Source organism: Anas acuta, chromosome 1 (genome assembly GCF_963932015.1).
Source record: "Anas acuta chromosome 1, bAnaAcu1.1, whole genome shotgun sequence".
Taxonomy (NCBI): Eukaryota; Metazoa; Chordata; class Aves; order Anseriformes; family Anatidae; genus Anas; species Anas acuta.
The window spans coordinates 84,095,369-84,122,012 of NC_088979.1; the positions used below are offsets into that span (position 1 = coordinate 84,095,369).

Consider the following 26,644-nt stretch of genomic DNA (forward strand, 5'->3'; position numbering starts at 1 on the left):
GGAGGAGGAAAAGGAGAGAGGAGGGGGGGGGGGGGAAGAGCCGGGGCCGCCCGGGCGCCCCCGCTGCCGCCGCTGCTCCTCCTTCGCAGCCGGGGCTCGGCTGCTGCCTGTTGTCTCTGGCAGCGGCAGCGGAAACCTCGCTCCCGTGCGTGTGTGCGAGCGGGTGTGCGAGGGTGTGCAGGGAGGGAGTGTGTGCGTGTCTCTAAAATGGCGCGGACGGCCTGGGTAGGGAGATGCCGCGGCGGGTGGGCGACGGAAAAGGGGGGCCGGGCTCTCGCCGGGGGGGCCCCGGCTACTGGGGGGGCTCCCGGGGCTCGCCGCGGGGCCACCGCTTTGCGGCTCCCCCCCCCTCGCCGCCGCCTCCGGGAGCGGCGCCGGGTGCGGGGGGAAACCCCCGGCCCTGCTGGAGCCCCCCCCCCGGGCACCCCCGGGTCTCCTCGGCCTGCCTTGGGGGCTGGGGGGACTTCGGGCACGCCGGGCAGAGGGGAATTGGGTGTCGGAGGGCCGGTGCGGGGCCGCCGGGGCGGTGTTTCCCTCGGATCCCCGGGAAATCCTCGGTGCGGCGACGCCTCCAAGTTGGGTACCAGCCGCCTCGCCTAACCCCGGGGGTGCGGGAGGGCTGGGGGGGCTCCGCAGCCCCGTGTCGAGCCCCCCCCCGGCGTGCTCTGACCCCTTCCACCCCGCGTTTGTCCCGTCCTCTTCAGGTGCTGGCGCTGCCTGTGCCCGGGGCAGCCCGGGCCCCCGGGGCCGCCCCCACGGAGCTGCAGCCCCGGCGGGGGCTTTCCCCAGGGCTTCCCGGCGGGCAGCGCCCCGTGGGCTCCGGGCAGGGTTATTTGAAGGCTCGCCAGCCATTTTAACTTTCCCTTATTGGCCTCCTCCCCCGCCCCCTTCCCCAGTTCCTAGGCTTATCATTAATTGAAAACTTTTTTTTTTTTTTTTCTTCCCTTCTTCTCCTTTCCCTCCTCCCTTCCCTTTTTGGCTGCAGCCGGCGCTGAGAGCAATGCAATGATTCGCCTCGCAGCATATGGGAAAGGGGGAAAGCGCTGCTGCCGCTACGGCGCAGCGACGGGGCTGTGCAGGGGCCAAGGCGTGACAGACGGCGCGGGGGGGGGGGGGGAGCCGGGGAAAGAGAGGAGGGGGGACCCGCAGCTCGCAGCCCGCCCCCGACAGCATCGGGGCGGGGGAGGAGGAGGAAAAATCGGGGGGAGATGGAGAAGAGGGGGGGATCTCCGCCGGGCGCTGCGCAGCGGCCCCCCCGCCGCCGTGCCCCCCGTCGGGGAAAAGGCGAGGGGGGGAGCCCCGGCGGCTGGGAGCGGAGCGGCGGCCCCGGCTGCCCCCGGCTGGCTCCGCAGCGCTGTGTTTACACGGCAGAAAGTCCCGGTCGCCGTCCCACACGTGATGGGGATGTTGGGGGGGAGCCGCCGGGAGCGGGGGGGGGCTGCGGCAGGAGCCTTAAAATAGCCGCCGACCCCCTTGCGCTCGCCTGCGCGCTGCCGAGAAGCGAAGCGCAGCAGCGTGGCGCATGACTCAAGATGTATTTTAAATCGGTTTAGCGATCTCGCTGGCGCATTGTGCTTAGCTTTCTGGTTAAATGAAATGCCACACGTCCCGGGTAAAGGTCAAACTTCTTCTCTAATCCGCGGATCCGAGCGGCGGCTACTTAGGCTGCAGCTTCCTCCTCTGGTTTACAAAACGTGTCACTAGCGGTGATGCCGTGTGGAGATTGCAGAAAATAACCCGCGGTATTTTTTTTTTTGGTGTAAAAAAAAAAAAAAAAAAGCGCAGCCACCCCTCTAGTTTAAACGCCGGTCTAATATTAGATCGCTGGCTGTTGCCAGAGCTTTATACGGCGCGTTGTAAACGGCGCAATAACACGGTGGCTTTAAAGTCTCCTTTCGAGCGGGTGGCACAGGTCGTTGTTTTTATAACTCGTAAATATGTAAGTCGGAGGCACAAGATAAACGAGGGAGCCGCGCACATTCATAAGCAGCTGCCCGCATTTAAGCTTATAAATACCGCGCAAGCGCTGCCCTTTAAATCAAGCTCCAGATGAGCGGTCTGAGGGCTAATCGAAGTCGATTGCTACGAGTCCCCGATTGCTTTTCACTCCCTCTCGCAGGGATTTTCACAAATCTAGAAATGATCCTTTCAGTGGCCTGGAACCAAGCGGCGGCGGTAGGCAGGAGGTGAGGGGGGGGGGGGGGGAGAGAGAAAGAAAGAGGGGGGGGCCCCGGCCCCGAGCTGGGTTAATTTATTGCATTGTTTTTAATTTCCGAAAGGCCGCCTTGTTTGCTTAAGCGCCTGCCGGTGCCACCGGCGCGCTCCCTCGCTCGCTCGGCGGCTCGCAGCCGAGCTCCAACCTCCCCCCCCTCCCTTTTTTGCTCCGTCCTTCCCCCCCCTCCCCGCCTTCCTCCTCCTCCTCCCCCCCGACGGCTGCCGAGGGCTCTCTGTGGCTTGTGCAAGTGGAAACTGGCGGGCTGCCAGGCGGAGCTCGGAGGTGGAAAGAGTAAAGGCGCCAAAAGGGAACTCGTGCGCCGCTGCACTTCTCCTCCCGCCCCGCTTCCTGGCTCGCTGCAGCCGCCGGCCCCGACGGGCTTCCTCCGGCTCCCCCCTAAATCCCCCCCCAACCTCCCGCGGCCGGGTTTTCACCTCGCGTTGGGGAGGGGGGGCGCGACAAGGGGCTGCCCCCCTCCCCAGCTGTCCCCTAGGGCACGGGGAAGCTTCCTCCCCCCTCTCCCCTCCTCCTCCTCCCCCCCCTCCCCGCGGGCAGCGGGCTTCTCTCGTCTCCACGCCAGGAGCGCGTTAACAAAACTTTGCTGCTGCTGGCGGCCGCGGCTGCCAAAAGTCTGTTGACGTTGCGAGGGAGACCCGAAACGTTTCCCTTTTTATTTTTTCTCCTTTTTTTTTTTTTTTTAATCGGCTGCCCGAGCAGCGCCGTGCGCTGTGTGCCTGTGCCTGCCTCTCTGCGGCGCGGGGCGCTGGGTGTTCCCGGCTCGGCACGGCTCGGCACGGCACAGCACGGCTCGGCACGGCTCGGCACGCCGCTCGGCAGCACGCCGGGAGGCAGGTTAGTGCTTGCAGGCGCTTTTCACAACTGGTTTCACACGGCGGCAGCGCTGCGGAACCGCGTGTGCCTTGCGTGGCTCGCTCCCCCCCCCCCCAACCTCTCCTCCTCCTCCTCCTCCTCCTCCCCCTTCTCCCTCCGTGCCTCCTCCTCCTCCTCCTCCTCCTCCCCAGCCGGCCCCCCTCCCTCCGTGCATCACCGGCTATATTTAGCCGCAAATAGCTTTATCGGCCAGACACCTCCCGGAGGAAATGCCGGGCGCTCTCCGGCGGCCGAGCCCTGCCCCGAGCCGCGGGGGCGCCCGGGAGGCCGCGGGGAGCTCCTGCGCCCTGCAGGGGAGACGGGGGAGAAGGAGGAGAGAGGGAAGAAAAAGAAGAAGAAGAGGAGGAGGAGGAGGAGAGGGGGGAGGAGGAAGAAGAAGAAGGGCCGTGTCCTTGGTTTCCTCCGCCGCTGGTACCTTGCGCTGGAGCGCGCAGCTCAGCCTGCCGTCGGGGTTTCATAACGGGGCCGCCCCCGCGGAAGTGCGGTATAAATAGGAGCGTTTCCATCCTCCCCACGGCCCCCCCGCCGCCCCGAGAGCTGCCGGTGCCCCCGGTCACCCGCTGGAGCCCCCGGCCATGCAGCGGAGCCCCCCCGGCACGCCACCGGTCCCAGCGAGTGGTGGCTGCTTGGCTCATGTCCCCCCCCCCCCTCGAGGGACAGGCGACGGGAGGGAGGAGGAAAGGAAAAAGGGGTGTGCGAAGAGTTAAAAGTCTGTTGCTCGTTGCAATGAAATTATGGCTGGCAGTGGCGCCGCTGCTCGTTCAGCAGACCTCCACTTTTAAGCAGTTCACAAGAAGTTCATCAGGGCGGCGATGAGGAAGGCGCACACGCGTGCACCCGGGGCCGTGCGAGCCCAGGGGGCGGCTTTTGGGGACGGGGGCTGGCAGCGTGGTGCCCAGAGGGCTTGGTGCCCACGCTTCTCCACACCCTGCGTGGCTGTGCCGGAGGGATACGGGGCCTGCGGGTCACCCGCTGCACGCGGGGAGCCCATCGGTCTCCCACACGGCTCTGGCGGTTCGTTATCTGCACGTGTCAGGGGACGGATGGCTCTGCTTGAGGCACGGCGCCTTATCTCGGCGATACGTTTCCAGCAGGGAAAGCGGGACACCCCGAAAGCCAGCGGGGTGTGAGCCAGGCCTCCTGTGAGCCCGGCCTCCCGCGAGCCCGTGCCCGTTGCTGGCAGCTGATGCAGCGCGCGGGGCGGCTACTAACCTTATGTAAAACCCTAAATCACTCTCGCCATGCTGCCGCTGCCTCTATTGAAAACATTACGAGCGGCGCATCTGGAAAACAGTAAATCTGTCCAGAAACCGTCTTTCCAGTGAAATAACTCCTTCTGAATGATAGCGCGGTATCTAATCTCCGCAGATTTTTGTTTCCTCGCAGCGATTTTTGTGGACTTCATTATGGAAAGCTAACCGTTCTGGAGAGAGGAGGGTCAACACGCCGTTTCATTAATATACATTTGTTCCAGACGTGGAGTTTTGCACAAAAGGCCTCTCTAAGGGGAGAAGAAAGTGTTCGGGAACAAGGCTTTCCTGCCGTTTTAGTTCTTAAATCTCTCCGAACGTGTGTGAAGTATTGTGTTAAAGGCACAATCTGGGATTCTTCCCCATTAAATGCCAAAGCGATCATTTGCATATTCTGTAGCCTAACAAAGGAAATGAGTTTGCTGGGGAAGCATGTATGCTTTGGGAGACGTTATGCATTAAACTCCCAGTGGTCAATCACCCGTTACTGGCTTGTGTGTGTGTAAAAGGAGTATCATGCCTCCCGCTTAAAGGCTTCTATTTTTGTGAGAGAGGAAGAGCTGAGGGATATCCTGTGCATTAAAGGCTCCCCCTACTTATTAACCCAGCATTTAGCAGCAGGATGCAGGCTGAAGCTCAGTCAAAAGAAACGACTCAACCTCCAAAGAGCAATTAAAATCTTGCACTGGAATAAATCATGCGCCGCGATAATCCTGTTAATAAAACGCAGCTTGTCCTGACACTTCACTCATGCAGCAAACTAGAATTTAATGCGAGCGGAGGTGGCGTGAGGAGAGGTGGCGGGGAGGGAGAGGCATTCCCCTCCGCCGCTGGACGCGAAAAGGCGGTTACCTTTCACCTGCCTCTCCCGCTGCACGCAGCGCCGATCCTCTCGGACTGCTAATACTTCTCCAGCGAGCCCGCTAATGATTTCTTTCCCTGGAGTGAGCAGGCGTCATTGAATTACTGAAAGCACTCGCAGCAGCAGCAGCAGCAGCAGCAGCTCCGATGCAGAAGCCACCAGGGCTCGGTGCTTAATCAAATCAAGGGGTGGGGAGCTCGCCAACCCACTTACTATTTTTAACCCCTTTCTCCAAGTTAGCCATGTGCAGACGCTCAAGGGGAGGTTTTGATTTGGCTCCCTTCCGCGGAAAGCGGCTCCTCGGTCTCGCTCCTCACGTGAACGCTTTCCCAGCCCTCAGCGCGGCTCACGCACACGGTGCGGGGCTGCTGCTCCTGCCACGCACATCCTGCTCCCCTGCGCTCCCCACGCGGGGCTTTTGGCAGCCTGCCTGCCTGCCTGCGGGTGCTTTCCAACCTGCCCCCGGCGCCCAGGGGCTCCCCTGCCCTTTCGGCCCCTGTGAGGTGAACGTTTGGGTACCGGCGCGCACTTGGCCGGCTGAGTCATTTCGTGTTCAAATTGAAGGCGGCGGAGAAAGTTTTATTTGTCGATAGCCTGGAATGATTCTTAATTTTCTGGATGCGCGCTGGGGAAAAGATCCATCTCCTCTGACCTATAAATGCCCTCAATTTGCTCCTTTATTGCAGGGTATCTCCCTTAGCGGTTAACGTAGGCAGCTCGCTCCCCGCACCAATCCTGCATTCATTATTAATTACCCGGAGGGAGGCTGGCTGCTCCGCTGTGATGTTTGCACTTCCTCCTAGACAAATCTGCTCAACTTTTTTTTTTTTTTTTTTAATAGAATATAAAACCGTGAAGAAAAGCAGCAATTTTTAAGAAGACGTCATGCTTTCTGCAACTCCCCTGTATGGCAACGTTCATAGCTGGATGAGCAATGAAAGGGTCCGCATGTGTGGAATTAATGAAGACAGGTAAATATTTAAGCTCCTGGCGAGTTAAACCGCGCCGTAATTCTGCAGCGTGCGGGGCTCGGAGTTCGTTCGCTTCCTTCCCCGGAGCCGGAGCAGGGAGCTGCCTCCTCGCATCGAGATCAGCCCGGCTCCGAGGGGGGAGGCGGGGAGAAACCAGCCGTGCCCGAGAGCGGTGGAGCAGCCGGTGATTTACTATTTAACAGGCAACCTGGGTCAGCGAAGCGGGGACGCCCTTTAAAGAGATTACTCCCCAAAGCAGCCTTTAAGCGCGCTTTTACAATTAATTTATTATTTCATATTTGTGAAGGGGAATTAAAGCCAGCGCCGCGCAGGCTCTCGCCGTGGCTCTGTGCGGCGGGGGGGGCTCAGACGTGGCACTCGACGTTCTCCACCTTCAAACAAACAGCTTGGCCTGTGCAATAGGAACGGTGGCCTGTTCGTGGCCAAATATTGTTCCTTTGATGATCAAAATTACAGTTTTTAATAATTTTCAATGGGGTGATGCAGGCACTTGCAGTGCCCTCAGCACGGAGCTTCAGGTACGCCTTCAATTCCCCGTGCCAATTCCGTGTGGTTTTAGTGTTTTTCTGCCTTCCCTTTGAGCCTGTGTTCTCACCGGCGTGGGGAAGGGCTCCCAGAAGCCGGGGAAAGTTTTGGGGTTTTGCAGGGAAAACTACTCGCAAACATAAACTGCGGGAAAGCAGCCAAGCGTCTCGCTTGGCAGCCCTCACCTCTCCTCACAGTTTTTTGGGTACGGCTTTACGTGTCACGTTTCCGAGGGAGGCGATGGCGTGCCTTTAATAAAGCTCTTGGAGTGCAAGGGGTTCTGTGGGGTAATGGTGAAACTTTCCTTCTGCCGCACGTCAGCGGTTTTTATCCCCGGGATTTGAAATTTGGCACTAAGGTATATTCTTTATCGGTGCTTGCCGTGATAACAAGTCCCAGTGCTGCAACACTGGTATGGCACAGATGTGCAGCTCCCTCTTTAGCATGGAGCAGCTGACGTTCGTGTGATACAAGTTGCGTGTGTTTTAATTTTCTCCTTTGCAGCCTTTATGGGTGCTACGTGAAAAGGGCACATTGAAAATGGTGTGTTTTCTCCTTGGAAAAGAAAAAAAGGCGGTGGGGGGGTCAAAATAGAAAAGCTTGGCAACAATCCTGTGCGTTGGAAGAGACTGCTCCAAGATGCGCTTAGCACGGTCCTAGTTTCCAAACCCTTTGTGGTTGTTTTCAAACGGTCCTCGCTTTGTGAAGCAGTCACCGTGTGCTGGTACACGGCATGGTAAATACGGTGTCGCGTGGGACTTCCCTAGGGGAATCAGGGTATGGAGGTGACACAGCCTCGTGCTGATAGGAGATGCATGGGATGTCTCCCGATAACAAGCTTCTGTTTTTAAAACAGGAAAATTCCAGTTAATGATGGCGATGCACCGAAAAGCAGACTGGAGTTGAGGGAGGAAAATCACCTGAATCACAGTGTGGTAAGAAGCCGTAGCTTCGTGCTGAGCCTGCATCAGCGCCTGTCCTTCCCTCCCCATCTCCACCTGCGGGTGTTAGTGCATGCTGCCTTTGGAGACGCGATTAAAATGCCTTTTTCTTGCAGTTTTATCCGTGCTCGGGCACGCAGGGGTTCTTTCTGGGAAGCGGTGACACGGGGCTCTTTTGCTTATCTCGTTAGTCTCTCCGCTCTGACTTCGTGGTGTGCCTTGCTGTGTGGCTTCACCGTCTTTCCCTCGCTCCGTCATGAGCAATGTCACGCAGCACACCACGACGTCTAACGAGAGGGTTTAATCCTCGAGCACATCGACATTTCAGCAAAGCTGGCAGTTTCCTCCGTCGAGTGTACGTGGGGAGCAGCGAGCGGTGAAGAAGCTCAGCGCTGTGCCGTTGAGTGACGGCAGATGTTCCTCTGTGCCACGTGCTTAGATGCCTTGCCTTGCGGATCAACCTTGCGGAGGAGGTCCTGGAGGAGGAGGAGGAGATGCTCTCCCTCCTTCTCTCTTGGCTCTCCTCCAAGCTCTGCTCTCCGTGCCCTCACCCTCTTGCTCCGTGGGGCTGGGGTCAAGGAGTTGGAGCCAGCTGGCGCAGCGCTGCACGGGAGCAGTGCCACCGAGCGTCAGCTCTGAGCCACTTTTGGGTGTTTGGGCTACGGGTCCTCAAGCCTTTGGTTTTAGTTTTCAGATGTAGAGTGATCCTTATCTTTTTGTCTGCGGTGGTCTGTGTTGTTCTGCAGCTTCCTGTCCCCACGCTCTCTGGCGTGGCCAACCTTGTGCATGCTTTCCCAGCGAAACGTGTGTTTGTTTGCCTCGGTGGTGCTTCTCTTCAAAACGATGACGTGTATCTGTAGTCCGAGCGGTAGCAGTTTCAGCAGAATGCCAAAGTAACCTATTTCTTGTTCTGTAAAGGTGGATGCAACTACAGCCCATCGCATTGACAGTCTCGCAGCTCTGAGTATGGACAGGTCTGGACTTATGCGAGAAGGACTCAGAGTCCCCAGTAGTATTGTCTATTCCAGCTTGTGTGGGATCGGCTCCGAAAAGTCGCGGGACGCTGCGAGTTCTATAGCTGGTCTCGGATTTACTCCCGAAAGAAATCCAGAGATTCAGTTTAAGTCTAACCCCCCCGAAGCGGTAGAAAATGCGGCCGTCGCTGGAAAAGGCCCGAACGGCTTCAGCGCTATATACAAAACGCCACCTGGAATACAAAAAAACTCTGTCCCCACGGGAGAGACGCTGGGCTTGGACCGAGCCGCGAGCGACAAGCAGAGCCCCCTCGGTGTCAATGGTGCTAGCTACCTAAGGCTCCCCTGGGTGAATCCCTACATGGAGGGGGCGACACCCACCATATACCCTTTCCTTGACTCACCAAATAAGTATTCGTTGAACATGTACAAGGCGTTGCTACCTCAGCAGTCCACTTACAGCTTGCCGCAGCACCTGGCCTACTCGCCCGTGTGCACGAACGGTGAGCGCTTTTTGTACCTGCCTCCCTCCCACTACGTCGCCCCGCACATCCCCTCGTCGCTCGCCTCGCCCATGAGGATCTCGGCCGCCTCGGCCTCTCCGGCCATCCCGCCCTTGGTGCACTGCCCGGATAAGAGCTTGTCCTGGAAGATGGGGGTGAGCCCCGGCACCCCCGTCGAGGCGCACGCCTACCCGCACCTGCAGAACAGCAAACAGCCCCGCGTCCCCGCCGCCAAGACGGCGCCCAGCGGCATGGCGCCCGACCCCGCGCTCCTGCTGCCCCACTCGCCGCGCCCGTCCCCGCGCCTCCCGCTGCCCGCCCAGGTCGGGGACGCCTACGCCGAGTTTCACAAACACTTCCCCAGCATCGCCACCTCGCCCTCCTCCTCGGTCGCGCTCCCCAAACCCTACCTGAACGTGAGCGCCGACTTCCCACCCGCCCGGCTGCCCAACGGGAAGCTGCCCAAGGCTGGCGAGGCGGCCGAGGGACCTGCCCAGGCGGCGCCGCACGTCAGGAAAGCCGGCCACGACCGCAAAGACAGCCGGTCGCCCCCGCTCCTGGAAAAGCAGGCTCCAACCAAAGACGTCACCGACAAGCCCCTGGACCTGTCGGCCAAGGTGGTCGACGCCGAGGCCGCCGGCAAAGCGGAGCACGTGAAAAAGATGCCGCCGACGGTGCTGGTGCACGGCCGGGCGGGAGGCGGCGCGCTGCTGCCGGGGGGCGATGCCCAGAAGGAGACCCTTTCCCCCGGGAACGGCTGCCCCATCTACCGGCCCGAAATCATCAGCACGGCGCCGTCCTCCTGGATCGTTCCCGGCCCCGGCCCCGGCGAGGAGAGCGGCAAAAGCGTCCCGCTGAAAAACAAGGCGCTGGACTGGGTGATCCCGCAGCAGCGGAGCTCCTCCTGCCCCAGGATGGGCGGCACGGAGGCGGTGGTCGGTAGCGTTGCGGGGACGGTGCCGACGGGGGGGCGGCCGGCCTCGGCCTCGCCGGCTCCCAACGCCAACGCCGACTGCGCCAAGGCGGCCCGGGGCGGCGCGGAGAGCACGGCCTCCGTCATCCAGCACGTCGGGCAGCCCGTGGCCGCCTCGGCCAAGCACAGCAATAAGGTGGCCAAGTCCTGCGGCCAGGAAGCTAATTTCAAGGCCAGCGAGAGCGCCCTGGCCTCCAGCCCTATATTTCTGCCGCCCAACGAGGCGTTTCGCTCCCCGCCTCTGCCCTACCCCAGGAGTTACCTCCCGTACCCCGTGCCGGAGGGTCTGGCCATCAGCCCCCTGTCCCTGCACGGGAAGGGGCACGTCTACCCGCACCCGGTCCTGCTGCCCAACGGCAGCCTCTACCCCGGCCACCTGGCTCCCAAACCCGGCCTCCCCTACAGCCTCCCGGCCGGCCGGGGCGAGTTCATGACCTACCAAGACGCGCTGGGCATGGGGATGGTGCACCCCATGCTGCTGCAGCACTCGGCGCTGGAGATGAGCAAGGAGGAGAAGTCGGAGAGGAGGTCGAGGTCCCACGAGAGGGTGCGCTACGAGGAGCCGGCGCTGCGCAGCAGGCTGCCCGAGCTGCTGGAGACCGGCGGCAAGATGCACTTCGAGGCAGCTGGCGACAAGAGCGCGAAGCTGCACCAGAGCTCCGGCCACGGCAAAAACGCTGCCAAAAGCGACAAGCACCTCTTCCCGGACCTGCTGCGAGACGAGCAGGATGCTAAAAGCGAAACGAATTTAACGAAAAGCGGCTTCGCTGCCGAGAGCGGCAATCAGGCTAATGACCCTACGAAGCACAAGGTAGAACAGGCGTCTCAGCACAGAGATTTTATTGTGATGAGAGAGGAGTTTGGGAGAAATAACGATCTGCACGAAACCTATAATTTTAAGCAAGCCCAGGGCTCGGCCGTGTTCGGCTTGAGGAAGGAGGACTTACCTGCCAGCCAAAACAAAGAGAGGGCGGCCGTGCAGCCCGCGCCTGCCTTCCTGGAAGCTGCCCACGAGACCGATGGCCCGGCTCTGGCTTTCAGCAAAGTGCAGGACGACGCCAAGCAGTTCTGCATGGCAAGCACGCAGCCGAGCCTCGACACCAATCAGACCTATACCAAAGATGGAGCCGACGACGCGGACTCTGCGGATGGCAAAATACTGAAACCCAAGCCATCCAAACTGGCAAAACGGATCGCAAACTCTGCCGGTTATGTAGGTGACCGCTTCAAGTGTGTGACGACCGAACTGTACGCAGATTCGAGTCAGCTCAGCCGGGAGCAGCGGGCGCTACAGGTGAGTCCCTGCGGCTTAACGACCGCGGCGCTTTTAAGTGATTTCTCGGCTGTAAGTCGCAGTCAAGTATTAAAGTTTGGCATAAGCAGCGCAGGTGGGGAAGTGCAGGGATTTTTTTCCGCTAGGGCGTGCTCGTCAGGAACGGTTAAAAATAGCAAAAGAAGTCTGTTAATTAAAGCGAGGTTACGTAAAGAATAGTGTGTATGGCTTTTGTTGTATGCGTGCACGAGTAAGTTTTAGAGGGCTCTTAATAAGATCTGCTAGAAATGTTAATGTATGTATGAAATGTTTGCGCAGCTACGGAGGGGAGTCGAGCAGGAATGCATGCTATGCTAGCGCTAGCGGTGGCTGTAATTTCGCACTTGGCCTGCAGTGTCAGCCAGCAAAGTGTATCCAGAAGTTCTGATTAGTATGCCAAACGTGACGTGTGATGGAGAGGAGTAGCAGCCATGTATTAGTGGGTCTTATGCAACGTTTTCACCAGGAGAATGTGTAGTAAAGAGTAGGAGCAGTGCTGAGGTTTGCTGCTGAGGGATGGCAGACAGATACTGTGTAGGAATAGCCTTAAGGTATTTTACTTTTAATGAACAGATGAGTTAAGCCAAATTGTTTTGCATTGTTAAGAAAAGAAGTGGTTTGTGCTTATAAAAATGGATGAAATTATCTAAATGATCCATTGAGTGCCCATTTTAATTACATAGATGGAAGGATTACAAGAGGACAGTATTTTATGTCTACCTGCTGCTTACTGTGAGGTCAGTTCTTCAAATTTTTATTACTAGACTCTTACATAAACCTTTGAGTTAAATTTCATTTCCAAATACACAAAGGGAAGTTTGTGGGCCATGGTCGTTTTTATTCATTGTACAGTTTTGTGTTTTGTTCTTGTTTTGTTCTTGTTTTGTTTTTTTCCCTTTTTTTTTTTCTTTTTGTTTTTGTCTCTTACCTCCAAAACGGAATGTTTTTGTTTTATATACAGTATGTACGTTTATATATATTTATATCCTTACATATGAAAGAATTGTGTGGCTATTTGCATATAGATGCTAGAATACTGTTTTACGAGCCAGGTAATTTAAACTCTTACGCTAAGCTGTCTCTCTCAAACATTGGTTTTGAGCAGATTTTTCTTTGGAAATACTTTCATATAAGGTAAGGTAAATGAAGTGGCTTTTATCGCAAGACTTTTTTTTTCATATCAATTCTCTTTCTAGCGTGCAATGATGCGCTTCTCAGAGTTGGAGATGAAAGAGAGAGAAGGCCAAACAGCTACCAAAGACTCAGAGGTCTGCAGATTCAGCCAGGCAGACTGGGAAAACTTGAAAGGAAACAGTGAAAAGAAGCCAAAGTCTGTCGCTCTGGAAGATGCCATTGCTGACCAAAATGACAATGACAGATGTAAGCGAGTTTCGATGGCTTTCTGAAGCGTGTGCGTGTGTCTGTGCCGCGGCAGTTCGCAGCAGTGGAACAGTCTCCGTGTTCCTATGGTGCTGCTGCTTCAGGTCGGGAATGTATGAGACCCCAAACCCCAACCTCCATGGGCGTTGGTGGCACGGCCAGGGTGGAAGGGTGATGGGAGCAGGAACGTGCTGGGCTGGCTCAGCCATAAAAAAAACCCTGTGTAACTCCGAATGATACAAAACTTGTTTGCCTGGGTGACTTCTTGCAGTGGCTGGGGTTGCATGTGCCTGGTCGATGCGGTCCTTGGGGGCTGGAGGGGCTGGCTGCTCCCTCCAGGCTGCGGCAAGGTGTTGGGGCCGTGGAGGCAGCAGCCAGCAGCGCTGCCCCGCAAGCAAGGCAAATGTAAATAAGCAGCGTTAACTTTTTTACCGCATGCAGACAAAATCACTTTTTATTTGGGAACCCTTGGTAAGCGTCTGGCTTCCATCAATTTCCAAATTGTTTTTCTTTTACCTAAATAATTAATGGAAGGATCAGTTCCCCCTGCTGCTGCGTTGTTGTTAACCACCCGGAAAAAAAAAAAATAATAAAAAAATGATGCTGAAAGCATTGCAAAACAAGAGGAAGCGCAGTGCAGGCTTGGTGGTGCGTGCGCCTGTGTGTGCATCTGCGGGTGTGCACGCGCTCGTGTAACTGGGTGGCTAACTCTGCTCTTCTGTAGGTGGAGATGCGCGAGCAGGGCCAGGAGAAGGTTTCATTCGGGCAATTTAATAACTTTGAATTATTGCTCTGGTCTTTGTTTAATGCTTTTGGCAGAGAGCATGCCGGTCAATCGGACTTGCTCGGCTGCTCACCTAAATCAAGTCACTGCGCTATCGCTGTCACTGCCCTAGCAGCCTGAGCAGCAATCGGCCTGGCCAGGCAGCAAGGGGAACTTTTAATTGTTGGAGCGGAGCAGGTGCCGGGGTGGGGACGGGGAGGCTGAGCTCTCTGGGGAGCCAGACGGGTTTTCCCTTTACCACGGTGCCCTGGGGTGGCTCCGGGGAGAAAGGCAACACCGTGGTTAAGCTGAGAGCTCAGGGGCTGCTGCCCTGGTGATGCCCTGGGGTCCTGCTGCCAGCTTGCCCTGATGGCAGGGCCAGCCGGGTCCTGCGGGGTCGGGGATGTGCATAGGGACGGAGCGAGAGCCTGCACGTGGGGGGCACGTGGGGCATCCCCCTTGGGGGCTGGGGGAGGAAGGGGGGCGCAGCATCGCTGTCTGCTGAAACAGCCTCTCCTCTGCCGTCCTTGCACGGGGCTGACGTTACGGGGTGTCCTTAAATTCGTCACTTAGTGAGGTCTCCGGCTGCGCTGGCTAAATGGTCTCGTCTAGGTCTGCTGGCTAAAATGTGTTTGAGATGAAAGCGTGTTCAGCCTTACGTTAGCTCGTTCCTCTCTGCTGCTAATGAGCTCTGAATTAACGTGATACTTCAGAGTCTGGCTGCATCTATAGACCCCCAAAATCCCAGCTCGGTTCTGCTGAGGGAGCTCCTCTTTTGCACGCTTGGCCGTGCAGCAGCCGGTACTTACAGGTACAGATTCAGCCCTCAGTAAAAGTTTTTTATCACGGTGTTTCACCTTCTGCCCCCGGGGACAGCAGCTGATAAATCAGGAGGCCGAGTTTCACGCCTCGGGATTGCCTCCGGTGCTCAGTGCTGCCAGCGCTCCCGACACGTCTCCCAGCACGATGCTCACCCCTCTCTCCTTCGCTTATCACCAGCGAGAGCCGCGGCCGCTGATCGTGGGAGAAACTCTATTTTCTTCCCGTTTCCTCCAATTTCTACCCACGCTGATGCGTTTGGCTTGAAAGCTCCCTAACTCCACACAGCTCCCGGTCTGGAGCCTCTCCTGCTTCCCTCTCTGCCTCCCGCCAGCCGTGGGGATGCCGAGGAGGTCGCAAACCCCGAGCAGAGCAGCGCGCCCCGCGAGACCCCCGCCGGGACCACGTCACCTGCCGGGTGTCGGTGGGGAGGGAGGAGGAAAACCGCAACCGAAACTGTGATTGCCGGCTGCCTGCACGGCTCCTCCGCTGCCGCGGCTGCGGCGCTGCCTCCTCGCCCGCGGCGCCAGATCGGGGCCGTGCCAGCTGCTCGCCCCCTCGGCTCCTCCGAAGCTGCCAGCGCAACAACCAGGACGGGCTGAGTAAGGCAGGCAGGTGGTGCTCACGCAGGCACCTGAGGGGATGGGGGCTGTTTCTTAAGCTCGCCCCGAGGCTCGATAATTTTCCCAGGTGTACAGCACACGAGCTGACTTTTTTTTTTCTTTTTCTTTTTTTTTTTTTTTCCAGCAACAAAAGCGATTTTGCGCAATATCTGATTCCTTAAACTTTTCCTCCGACTGGGCAGTGCGTAGCTTTCCAGTGCTGTGAGCCTCCTTCAGCTTCATCGCGCTGTCCGGAGAGAGGTGGCAGCTTCGTGCCTGGTTTAAGGGGGTAGACGTGATGCCAGATTACCGAGAAATTTAAGCCAGGGGCTAAACTCGAGGTGTTTTAATTCTCTCCCATCTTGTTTAGGTTTTGCTGGGCATTATGAGAACAGCAGCGAAGCTGCTTTGTTGCCAAGGTGACTTGTAAATGTTGCTGAGGCAATGCTCGTACGGTGCATTTCCATAGCACAAACATGATAAATTATGGGATGCATATGTCATGAGTCAGAGAATTGTGCAGAGATCAAGTGATTTAAGCTATTGGCACGGACACGCGCATCAATAGGGGCATGTGACGGTCGCATGTCGGTCCCAGCAGCGCTCTCGTAGCCGTATTGGAAATCATACTGAAGTGTGAAAGATTGAACACGTCCTGCGCGCCGCCAGTTTCTTCCTCGGGGAGCCTAATTACCCGCTTGTCTAATTTTACCGCGGGGAGACGCTCCCCGTTTAATCCTTACCCAGGGAAAATAGGACCTGGTGGGTTCAAAGCCTGATCTCGGGGCGTGAGGTCGCGAGGAAAAAGTTAAAGCAGTTTATAGGTGTGAAAGCGAAGGCTGCGATTTCCCAAATCGCTCGTGGCTGGTCTTCAGCATCGGAGCGAGCTGCCCGTTCGCATGGTAATCCACGTCTCTTTTTTTTTGTTGCTGGGCTGTGGATATGCCTGAACAAACTCAAGGTCGGAGCAGTAAATATGTCCTTTGCCCTGGTCAGTCATTACCTTCCTTCGACAGGACATAGTGCAAAAAAAAAGAGGGAAAAAAACAAACAAACAAAAAGAAATCCACCCAAGGAGATGGCGGTTTGTTTGTTCAGGCAGAAGGAAACAAATCTGGAAAGTTCCCAAGCAGGGATGCTTTGAGGGGGAAAAAAATAAAAATAAAAAAGCAAGACAAAATCAGCCACGTTTCCTCTGCCCCGTGGGACGCTCTGAATTCGATGCTGAAAGCGCCTTGCTGAATTTTTTAATCGTGGTGTGATCTCGATGCTGGGCAGTGGTTTTTTAGCGTTTGGCTGGTCGTTAAGGTGCCGGGATGAATCAAGGGTGTCTTGCATAAGGGAGCGCCGTACCAGGTTGCTCCGGGGAAGAGGAAAAGCTGTTTATAGCTGCCATGTTATTTGAACAAAAGAATTGCAGCTTAAACGCTAAGATGTGTTTCCTTGTTTGCATTGCATGGGAGGCCCCGGTCTCCGCCAGCTGACCGCAACAGGAAGATGGAAAAACGAAGGACAGTTTGTGCGGGTGGTTGTGTTGTGTGTTTTTTTTTTTTTTTTTTTTTTTTTTTTTTTCGGCTGCCTGTGTGTGTGTAACTGTTTCTCGCGAGGTCGCAGCCGGTGCGCCGAGGAAATAGGGCTTCGGGCAGGAACCGTACGTGAAGAAGCCGCGGCTTAATTCTTGCTCGTCTGTAGTTTTGTAGGACGGCAAGAAATGGTTTGAGGTGTCGGTGCTGGTTCTCACAGCTGTGGTGAGAGTCGCGAGCGCTTGAGGGTTGAGGAAGGAACACGTGTAAGAGTTTAATCTCCTTACTCATCGAGGTGTGTTGCTATGAGAACTCCGCATTTATCCTATGTTTCGGGCTACCTCTTTGCTGTTTGAATAATGATGATACGAAAACCCAAAGCGTTCTGTTGTTGTTTTTCCTCCTGGGGCAGAGAAGAGGAGGTTGTAGGTACGCGGGGGTGGGGGACAGAAGCAAACAAATTCTTCTTGTCGAGGGCACGAGATAGGCTTCCTGCTGTTGTTTCTCCCTTAATATGGGGCAGCGTTTTGGCTGGTCCAGCTTGCTGGCAAAACACTTTGAGAGCAGAGTGGAGCCTGTGTGAGCAGAGCGTGTGCTCCTCTGCTGGTCTTGCTGGGGAGAGACCCCCAGAGAGACCCGTGGTGGAGGCAGGGCAGCGAGGGCGCATCCTGCGTGGTGCCCCAGCCCCACAGCATCCCTTCCCCGTGGCATCCTGCCCCCGTAGCACCTCAGCCCCATCGTCCCCCGCTGTGGCAGGCTGGTTATGCAATGGGGATTAGCGAGCCGAGCCGAGAGGTCGCTGGCTTCACGCTCTCAGCCGCGGGAGCAGGAGCGGGTGCGCGCCGTCCTCCGCAGCCCGCGAGCAGCGCCGGCGGGGGAGAGCTGCCAGCCGGCGTCCCTGCCCTCCTTTTCATGTCTGCGGGCAGGCGGCGCGCTGCCTGGCCGTGCCAAGCCCTCCTCGAGTCGAAAAGGAATTAATCCGAAGCCGGTCGCCCTCGGTGGCGGCAGGCTGGAATTAGATTGCTGCTTCCTGCGAGCCTCGGAGATTAAGAGCATCCAAGCCCTCCTCGGGCTGCTGCTGCTTCCTCTTCTCCGGGGGCTGCTCGGGATGTGCCTGCCTTTTTTTAGGGGCAGGCAGCGCCGTGAGCAGGAGGGCTGCCCCAGCCTGGGGATGGCCAGCGGGAGCTGTGCTGTGGAGCTGCTGCCGGGGCCAGAGAGCCGAAATTACGATGTTCCCTTATGGCGAAAAATGTAAACCAAAATCTGATAGAGGTGTTTTTAACAGGATCCTTGAAAGGCACACTGCTCTGTAGTGTGAGCCACGGCTGGTGTGCTGCGTGGCCGCTCCCTGCCCCGTGCGCGAGCGCGGCGTGTTTCCAAATTCTGCCTGGCTCTGGGGGACGCAGGGTCACCAGATAGCAGCGTGGCCTGAAGGTCCTGACGCTCGCCTGGAGAAAGTCAGCTTCTGTTTGGATTTTTCTTGGCCAAATATCTTCCGCTGTTTTACGAAGCAGCCCTGCGGGCAGCTTCCCAAGCGGTGTAAAACGATGCTCTTGGGTCTTCCGGTGCCTGCAAACAGCTGGGTGGTACTCGGAGCCTTTTCCAAGTTGTGGTGAAGAAAAATATAATCAGAGATTTTTTTTCTTTCTTTCTTTTTTTTTTTTTTTTTCTTTCCCTGCCTGCCCTTTCTGACTGCAGGCATTTCAAGGGTGGTGGTGAAACCAGGAGGAAGGTGCTATCCAGATCTGGTGGGATGCGCTTGGGCTGCACCCCGGGGTGCCCTGGGGAGGTGCGGTGGGGCTGGGACCTGATGGGAGGGCAGAGGGGCTGGGAAGGGGGGGGGGCAGCCCCCGCCTGGCGAGGGGGAAGAGCAGAAGCTGGAGGCAGGCTGCGAGGAGGAGGAGGCTGGGGAGGCTCGGGGGGAGGAAGGAGATGTCTGCACGGCTGGGGATGGGCGCGAGTCCAGCTGGGAACCGGCAGATGTATGAACGGGAAGGGAAGTGAGGAGGAAGGGCGAAGAGGAAGAGGGACTGTGAGCTGCCAGGACGCAGGAGGGAGAGTAGAGGCAAACAGCAGCAGGCGTGCGTGGAGAAAATACAGTTTTTAGCCATGAGGGCTAAATAGAAAGCTGATGAGCAGCCACACACTCTGTACCGCCTCTGCCTACTCATTTGGTTAAGCCAAAGAAAGACTACCCATTCAAGATGATGATGAAGTGCCATTTTAAGTCAAGCATCCATTTAAAATCACTTGAGCTGTCCCTAACTTTGGGGGAGGAGAGCTGGGGGGGAGGTGAAGGCACAGCAAGCTTGGCAACGTGGTATTTTTGTGCCAGTTTGTCAGGCCGCTTTCCGGGAGGCTTTTCAAAGCTCACCTGGTTGCTATTGCTGGGAATACTCCCCGAATAAGTGAGGTCTTTTTTAAAAGGAGGTGATAAAGATCGTGTGATATACAGCGACTGGCTGATTGCTTTAAGTGAGGAAGCCTTTTTATAACCTTGGATTCAAGTAGAGCTTTTTGCAAAATATCATAGCTATTCTTAGTGGTATTCCTCTGAATGTGTGTGCGTGCGCCGTTTCCCACTTACATCTCCAGAAGAAGGGACAAATGCTTTTAAGTCAGAATCTGCATTTCGATGCGCGAAGTTAGGGAAAGATTATGAATTAGTGAAAAACTAATACTCTGCCATCATCAGAAAGTATTTTTGAAAAGGAAGTCGTCGCAAAGCGAAGTGTGGATTATTACTTACCAAGGTTTTTGGGGGCGAGGTTGCATGCTGAAAAGGGTCTGTGCTTTTGATATCTAAAGATGTTTCTTTATTTAAAAAAAGCATATTGTGATGTTTCTATGGCTACAAGTATTGTGAATTTTGCACTTCTTAAAGTGATTTAAAAAAACGGCACAAAGTATTGTACTTTCGGGGGATTTGTACTTAGCTGTTGAGACAACTGCCGACTTAGGCTGACCAGAGGAGATTTGTTCTGAAGTACAATTTCGTATTTATTTGCATGCCTTGTAAACCCTAAGTCATATAGGGATGACATTGAACAGATCGGAGAGCGTAGCTTTCTCACGGTGAATTCTTTTGCACTTATTATGTCTTTTTTATTTGTTACTTCTAGGTACTTTTGCCAGTGCAGAAAACAACCAAGGTCACTTTCTTGAAACTCCGGAGGAAAAAGATCTCTCGAATGAGAAATGTTACTTAGAGAGACACTCTATATATGAGAAAGCGGAAGACCAGCCAGCAGAAGATATTGGCCAACATCCATGTCCACGTCTGGACAGGAAGCGTAAACACTCTGGTGAGAGAGTGCAAAACGATGGCAGCCAAAACGAAAGCTTTGTGGACGAGCTGCAGGATGAACTCATGTCAAAGGCAAAAAAGAAGAAGAGCTCCAAAGGTAGGCTGGCGTTTTGCTGTGGTCTCCCTCAAGGAATGTCTCGTGAAAGGAACGTCCCTTTGGCTTAATGTGTTTCCATTTTTGAACTTGATAGTTACTAATGTGAGCACTGTCATTTCACTTGAAATTATATATATGTATATATATGTATGTATATATATATGTGTATATATATATATGTATATATAAAAACCTCGGTATATGAGGGTAAAGCACTAGTCGTTGGACACTGGAGCCACAGCAGTGCGAGTTCCTGTAGTGCATGTAACCCTTAATGAGCGAACCTTTAAAATGCATAGTGTGGTGGTAAAGCTGAGACTATATGCCCCGAAAGTGAAATGTAGCTTTTGTTTTAAGTTGAGGGGGCTTTTTGATTAATTTTTAGTTATTTTTCCATTAGATGACTGGCCTGAGAGGGAAATGACAAACAATTCCTCTAACCACTTAGAAGAGCCCAATTGTAATGAGGTGACCAACCTGAAGGTGTGCATTGAATTAACAGGGCTCCATCCCAAAAAGCAGCGTCACCTGCAGCATCTTAGGGAACTATGGGAGCAGCAGGTGTCACCAGAGAGATCCCCGTCCGGCAAGTTGGGCCGGCAAAGCAGGAAAGATTTAGCTGAGGCTGTTCAGCCAGAGGCCACTGCAAAGGTCAAAGACTTCACAGAAGAAAGGCACACCAAGAAAAGGTCAGAGGCCAAAAGCAATAGAAGTTGGTCTGAAGAGTCCCTCAAAACAAGTGACAATGAACAAGGTATGCAGAGACTACTAGGGCAACCAGCTGGCTTTAGCATTTACAGTGACGCATGCTGCCACCGATGTTAAGGAATTGTCGAGAGCTTTATTTTAAAGATATATCTCTCTATCTATCTTATCTATCTTTCTGTAGATGTCCATTTGTATAAGCACTGACACCTCCTCTCTAAGAGTTGCACCGTAGCTGATATTTGGCAGACAAGCAAATGTGTTTGTGTATGTGCGTGTACCTACGTGTTCGTGCGTGTGTGTGCCTTCTGGCTTTCCATAACCCCTCCGGAGATAACGTGGAGATGGAGATTGTGCCTCTAGAGGAGATGTGGGGGGCGTACGACGGTTCTGGGCCGGGGGGGAGCGAGCGGGCTCTTAGGCCACGCGGGAGGGAGCGTGTAACGAGGTGTGGGGTGGGGTTGGGTTGGGTTGGGGCGGCGGGGACCCCGTGAAGCAGCGTCAGGACAGCTAGCGGCTCTGTCTGGGGAACGCAACGCCTCCGTCACCCTCCCTGCTGCTGGGCTTCCCTGCCTTTCCCAGGGCAGGAGCAAGGCTGGTCTTCCTCCCTCGGGGATGCCTGGCTGGTTTGTCCCGGGCTTGCTCCACGTGCGGGTGCTGAGGTCTTCCCAGTGTCTCTGTCCTCAGGAGTCACCTCCTCAGGAGCATCAGCTTTCCTTGCCTTGTCTCTGGCAGCTTCCCTCCCTCCCTCTCCTCCTCCAGCTTCTCATCCCTCTTTTCTGCTCAGTCCCCATGGTGGGGAGCTCTGAGTTGGTCGTTTGGGCTCCTTCAAGGGCTGGGAGCTTCATCAAGCCTTCATGTCCCTAGCCAGCCTTGCTTGTAATCCATCCGAGACCCCTCAAGAGGGAGGAGCACAAGGCAAGTGGATCTGTTGTCCCGTGCCGATGGAAAGGCTGAGTCCAGGTTGTCCTGCGCTTTGGGACAATTTTCCTGGGTGGCATCTCCAGGTCGCAGGCAGAACTATTGGCATCTCTTCTGTCCTAAAGCTCCCCACCCATCTTTCCCCTCATTAGGATTACCCGAGGGCAGAAAACCCCAAACTTTGATGCTTATGGTTGGGGAAGGTTCTCCAAAAGGATTTGTGGAAGGGGAGATCAAAACTTAGTTTAAAGGGAGCTTTCGCTCTTCCTCCCTTGCTTTATGTGCCGCCTTGGTGAGCGTGGTATCGGCTCAAACATCCCTGCCCATCACCTGCTCCCCTTTGTACTTTCAGAAAAAGATATCTTGTAGAGATGAAACGAGGGTCGCTAACAAGAAGGCACACCGTGTGAGGATGCTCTAGCTTTCCCCTGCAATGCCTCTCATGGTAGCAACAGGCTTTCCCATACACACGACCCCAGGAAATCAAACAAGGTGCCTCCTGATTTATGCCCTTTCCCCAGAGGTATTCAGATTCATTCACCCCGTGGCTACGAAAAACCTGCTTTTGGGAGCCTCTAATAAACCCATAAACCTGACTAAATCGTGCCTCGCCAGCCATTGTGCCGAGGCACTGGAGATCACTCAAATCACTTACCGGCGCTCCCCCAGCCCCACTGAAGTGTAAACCTTTTAGTCTCCTTTTCTGCAGCTCACTAGGACGGGGAGATTTCCCCCCCGCTGTGCAGCAGAGCATCCTCTGCGGGGTGGTCACACCGGGATGAAGACTTCTGGCTTTTCCTTCTCTCCCGGGACCTGCCCTCAAACTTTTCTCCAACACATGGCTCTCAAGCAGGTGTTTCGAACACGGGAACATCCCCTGTGGCTTGCAGCTCTTTTTCTCTCTGTGTCTGCAAACAGGCACTCCCAGCTCCCAGGTGGTGCCCGCAGGTCCCCGGCCAGCACAAGAGCCCTGATCCCTGCGGTGACCCCATCCATCACCCCTGGGAGCTGGGCTGGGGACGGGAGCTGGACACGGCAGCCTGCAGCGTGGTCCTGTGGGCTGGGGAGCTAATTCTGCTCTGAGTCAGGCTCACCACAACCCACATCACTCAGAGGCCTGGTTTTACTTTTTTTTTTTTTTTTTTTTTCTTTTTTTCTTGCATGGATATTAAGGGGATATCCTTGCTCTTGTTTCTTCTCCCGTCGCGCGTGTCGTGGCCAGGAAGATGGGCTGGGATTTGGGGATGAACCGCTTGCCTTTTTCTCAGCCCGCATGCCTTGCGTTTCCTGGGCTGATGCTCGGCTTTTTCTGGAGAGCACTGGCCTTTTGCAGCGTTATTGATCCCGAAGCTCCTGGGCATCGCTTCGCTGCTCTTCATCTCCCAGCGGCAGCGCACGTTTGGCCCCGTGCCTGCTGTCACCACCGCGGAGGTCAGAGCAGAGCACAGGGTTCACGTGAATCCTGCAGGCTTGGAGCACGCGTTTTGGGTGGTGATTAAACTTCCACGGCATCCCTGCAGCGGTTTCGGACTTCCCCTGCCCTCACCAAACCTCATTGCTGCTTTCCATCTTCATGATTTTTTTAGTAAGTCGTTAAGGAGATAACAATGATGCTTCTGTATTGGCGTTGGGCTTTTCTCGTGCTCCCCCAGCCAGGTTAGTTGGGAGCAGGAGAATGAGAAACGCTTCTCTGATATCGTGCTGTCCGCAGAGTTGGAAAGACGACCTTGCATCAGGAGGCTCAGCCTACGACTGGAAGGCATCTTGTCTGATCGCAGAGCCTGAAAAGTTTGTGGATTTTTGCTGAACAATCTGCACATCATGTGTCCTGTAAATCCCCTGACATCTGGTTGGCAAGCCGCGGTGTGCATTTTTTTCTAGAAAGTGGCTCTGAAGAACCGAGGGATTTCTGTTTTCATCTTTAATCCAGAAAGCCTTCTGCAAGTTGCATTCACAGCTCTATTTAAGGGAAGACAGAAGTACGAAGCTGCCCACTAAGAGTATTCTAGATTTTTTTATTTATTTTTTAACCAACTGGCTCTGGATCGAGTCCCTTTAAATAAAGGTGTCTGTTCTCGGAGCAGCCTTGTGCCTTACTTGCTCCTGCCATCTCTTCTGCTCTGAAAGCAGCATCACTTCAGAGGCTCCTCAGAGCCTTTCTCAAGTGCTCCGGGTTTTTTTCCGCACCTTCCCTCGATGGTGTGGCATTGTTTGGCTGAAGTGTCCCTTCCTTCCCAGCAACCTTTAATTCATTTTTTTTCTGCAGAGGAGTTGCTTCTGAGGTCACCTCAATTCTCTTCCCGAGGGAAATTCTGGCTATAAAAAGTCAACTTTCTTGTCCTTGTTTTGTTGCAAAAAAAACCCCGCTCGTGCTCTGAAAAGGAGCACCCATGCTCTTTGCATGTGGCCCAGATTGTGGGATTCAGCTTGTTCTAACTCATCCGCCGAGAAAACCCAGCCCTGCACACATCCTGCCACGGGCTGCAGCGCGCTGCCGCTGGCCGTGCCTCGCCTCCCAGCGCTTTCTGCTCTCGCAGCCTTTCAGAGAGCACAGCCGCCGGCTGCTCCTGCCCCGTCCCCGTCCCACGCCGTGGATCGCGGGCGTGCACGGGGCTTCCCACATCGCCTCTCGTGCTCTTGTGCTGGCTTCGAGGTCAGACCGCTGCCAGGATGATGCTCCCCCTCCTCGTGCCGCGGGTGCTGTCCCACAAAGACCTCTCCCCGCTCCTGCATCTCCTCCTTCTCCCTCCTTCCCCCCAGCCCCGCAGCTCAAGCAGAGGAGGCAGGGAAGCCCAGCAGGGCGCGGGGTGAGGGAGCAGTTGGTTCCCAGCCAGACGAGGCAGTCCCAGGTAAGGACCGGCCTCTTCCCGCAGCAGGGCAGGCTTTTGCCCCCGCGGCACCCGCAGGCACGGGTGGCGGGGAGTTTGGCGTAGCGATCTCTATCAGAGCATCGCGGCGATTAGCCGGCGTGGCATTGCAAAGGCGCTGTTTACAATTCGAATGCGGAACGCTTTAAAATATTAATGATTTGAAAACGTAATTGGTAGATCTCTTAAGCAGTCAAGGAGCTTGTGTTAAGTGCTAGCAATATGTTTTGCTTTTAACACACCATGCAACGTGTAATGCCTTTCCTTCCCGTTTAGGCTTGCCTGTATTCCCAGTGTCTCCGCACATGAAGAGCCTTTCATCCACCAATGCAAACAGCAAAAGGCAGGCTCAGCCAAGCTGTACTCCAGCCTCGAGGTTGGCTGCCAAACAGCAGAAAATTAAAGAAAGCCGGAAGACAGATGGGCTGTACACAGATGAAGAGGAGGATTTCCAACCTGCATCTCTGCTGCAGAAATACTCCGAGTGTGAGAAGCCATCAGGGAAACGTCAGTGTAAAACAAAACACTTGGCACTGCAGGAGAGGAGAAGGAGGTCATCCCTGACAGGGGATGACACCACAGATATCGAAAATGCTGAAGATAAGGTATCTTTATTTAGACTTAATTGTCCACTAGCACCTCCGAATGCAGAGCCAGCCTGCTTAAAACTGCCGCGCTGCCGTGCATGCGGGGTAGCGGTGGTTCCCTTCAGCCGTTCCTGCGTATGCTTTGCACATTTTGTGTTTCCTTTTCTTAACCTGCCCGTGTTTAAGCTGCTGTTGCGGGTATTGAGGGATCTTGCATTTAAAAGCTGTAGCAGCGCTTTCGTAAAAAATTCAGTGCGAGCAGAGGAATGCAATTCTCTGCCGGCAAAATGCAATCCCCTTGCCGCACTGTAAAAGCGAGGAGGGGAAGGAAAAAAAAAAAAAAAAAAGAAAGAAATGACCTAAACAGATAACGATTTTGACAGGTTACGGTAATGAGGAAGGTCAGGAAGCGACCGGAGCCCGCTTCAGACTGCGACTCCTCGCCGGCCAAGCCCTACGAGCAGAAGCTGTTCGAGCGCCTGCAGCAGCCCCCCTCGCTGCCGCCCGCCCCCCAGCCCTCGCCGCTGCAGGTGGCCAGCCCCCCGCTGGAGACCACCCCGAGCCGGCCCATGCCTCCCGAGGCTCGCAGGCTGATCGTCAACAAGAACGCGGGCGAGACCCTCCTGCAGCGGGCAGCACGCCTGGGCTACGAGGTGAGGGCCCCGGGGGGCTTCTGTCACCTGGGGGCACGGGGTGGGCAGGATCCCGCGGGAGCGAGCACGGGGGGAAGTTTTATTAGCAGCCCTCGCTTCTGTTTAAATGCAAACCATCTGCAAGCAGAACCCGTGCCTTTTTTTTTTTTTTTTTTTTTTTTATAAGTCGGTAGGGTGAGCTTTAATGAGCCGTGTTGTTTTGGCCTTTGTTAGTTGCGTGTAGGTTTGGAGCAGGCTTTTATTTCTTCCGCTCTTTCCTCCGAGGAGCCGTCGGGTGTGTGGCACGGGGTGCAGTGCTTAAAGTGTCCTCTTGCGTGATCGGGTGCGTCGCAGGAGCGCTCCACGTGTTTTATGCTCGCAGGCTGGGGCTCCTCTGCGTAGCTGGAGCAGCGTTGTCTGATGAAACAGCCCCCCTGTTGCTACAGAAATCAGGAACTGATGAATCCGCCAGCTCGGCTGTTTTGAAGCATGCTTTTATTTGGGCAGGGTAGGTGTGAGCGGCGCTGTCGCTCAACCTGGGGTCTCGAGGAGAGGCTGTTGGACGGGATGGTGAACGGAGACCTGCTTGACTTTGGGGCTGAGGCTGAGCCCTGGCAGGCTGGTGGCATCAGCTCTGGCGCTGCTGGGGCCTCAGGGATTTTTTGAAGCCTGGAAATTGCTTTCATGCAGCTGGGGAGCCTGGGCTGGAGGGAGGCCTTCTCCAGCTCTGGCAGGCAGAGCGCGTTGGAAAGCTGGAGCGTGCCCTAAGCAGAGCTTCTTCCAGCTCAGGGCACTTGGGCTGGGAGGAGGAGAAGCAGTTGTTACAACGTTGCTATGGTAATCTTTATCATTTAAATTATTTAAGTTCCGACAGATCGAAAATTTCCTATGGATCCCAAACCAAAACGTAGCAAGCTGTCGGCACGCGTTTCCTTCCCTTGTCCGTGGGGCAAGCGCTCTGGCGGGTAGCTGTGGGATGCTGGGTGCTCTGCCTGCTGAGGTC

At 55.5% G+C, this 26,644-nt stretch overlaps 1 protein-coding gene across 7 annotated transcripts in view; it reads left to right on the top strand.

Annotated features, from left to right (window-relative positions):
- The window catches only part of BCOR (BCL6 corepressor), a 71,648-nt gene that overhangs the window by 32,952 nt on the left and 12,052 nt on the right, over nt 1–26,644 (top strand). For 3 of the 7 annotated variants that reach the window (XM_068686257.1, XM_068686247.1, XM_068686236.1), the window contains exons 2-10: nt 6,060–6,189; nt 7,592–7,670; nt 8,595–11,420; nt 12,122–12,175; nt 12,635–12,818; nt 19,648–19,929; nt 20,330–20,683; nt 24,699–25,027; nt 25,393–25,662. In XM_068686257.1, the coding sequence (XP_068542358.1) occupies nt 6,104–6,189; nt 7,592–7,670; nt 8,595–11,420; nt 12,122–12,175; nt 12,635–12,818; nt 19,648–19,929; nt 20,330–20,683; nt 24,699–25,027; nt 25,393–25,662 (4,464 nt within the window). In that variant the 5' untranslated portion in view covers nt 6,060–6,103. The remainder of the gene's footprint in view (nt 1–6,059; nt 6,190–7,591; nt 7,671–8,594; nt 11,421–12,121; nt 12,176–12,634; nt 12,819–19,647; nt 19,930–20,329; nt 20,684–24,698; nt 25,028–25,392; nt 25,663–26,644) is intronic. The other 4 variants (XM_068686273.1, XM_068686282.1, XM_068686267.1 and 1 more) reach the window with 4 other exon arrangements.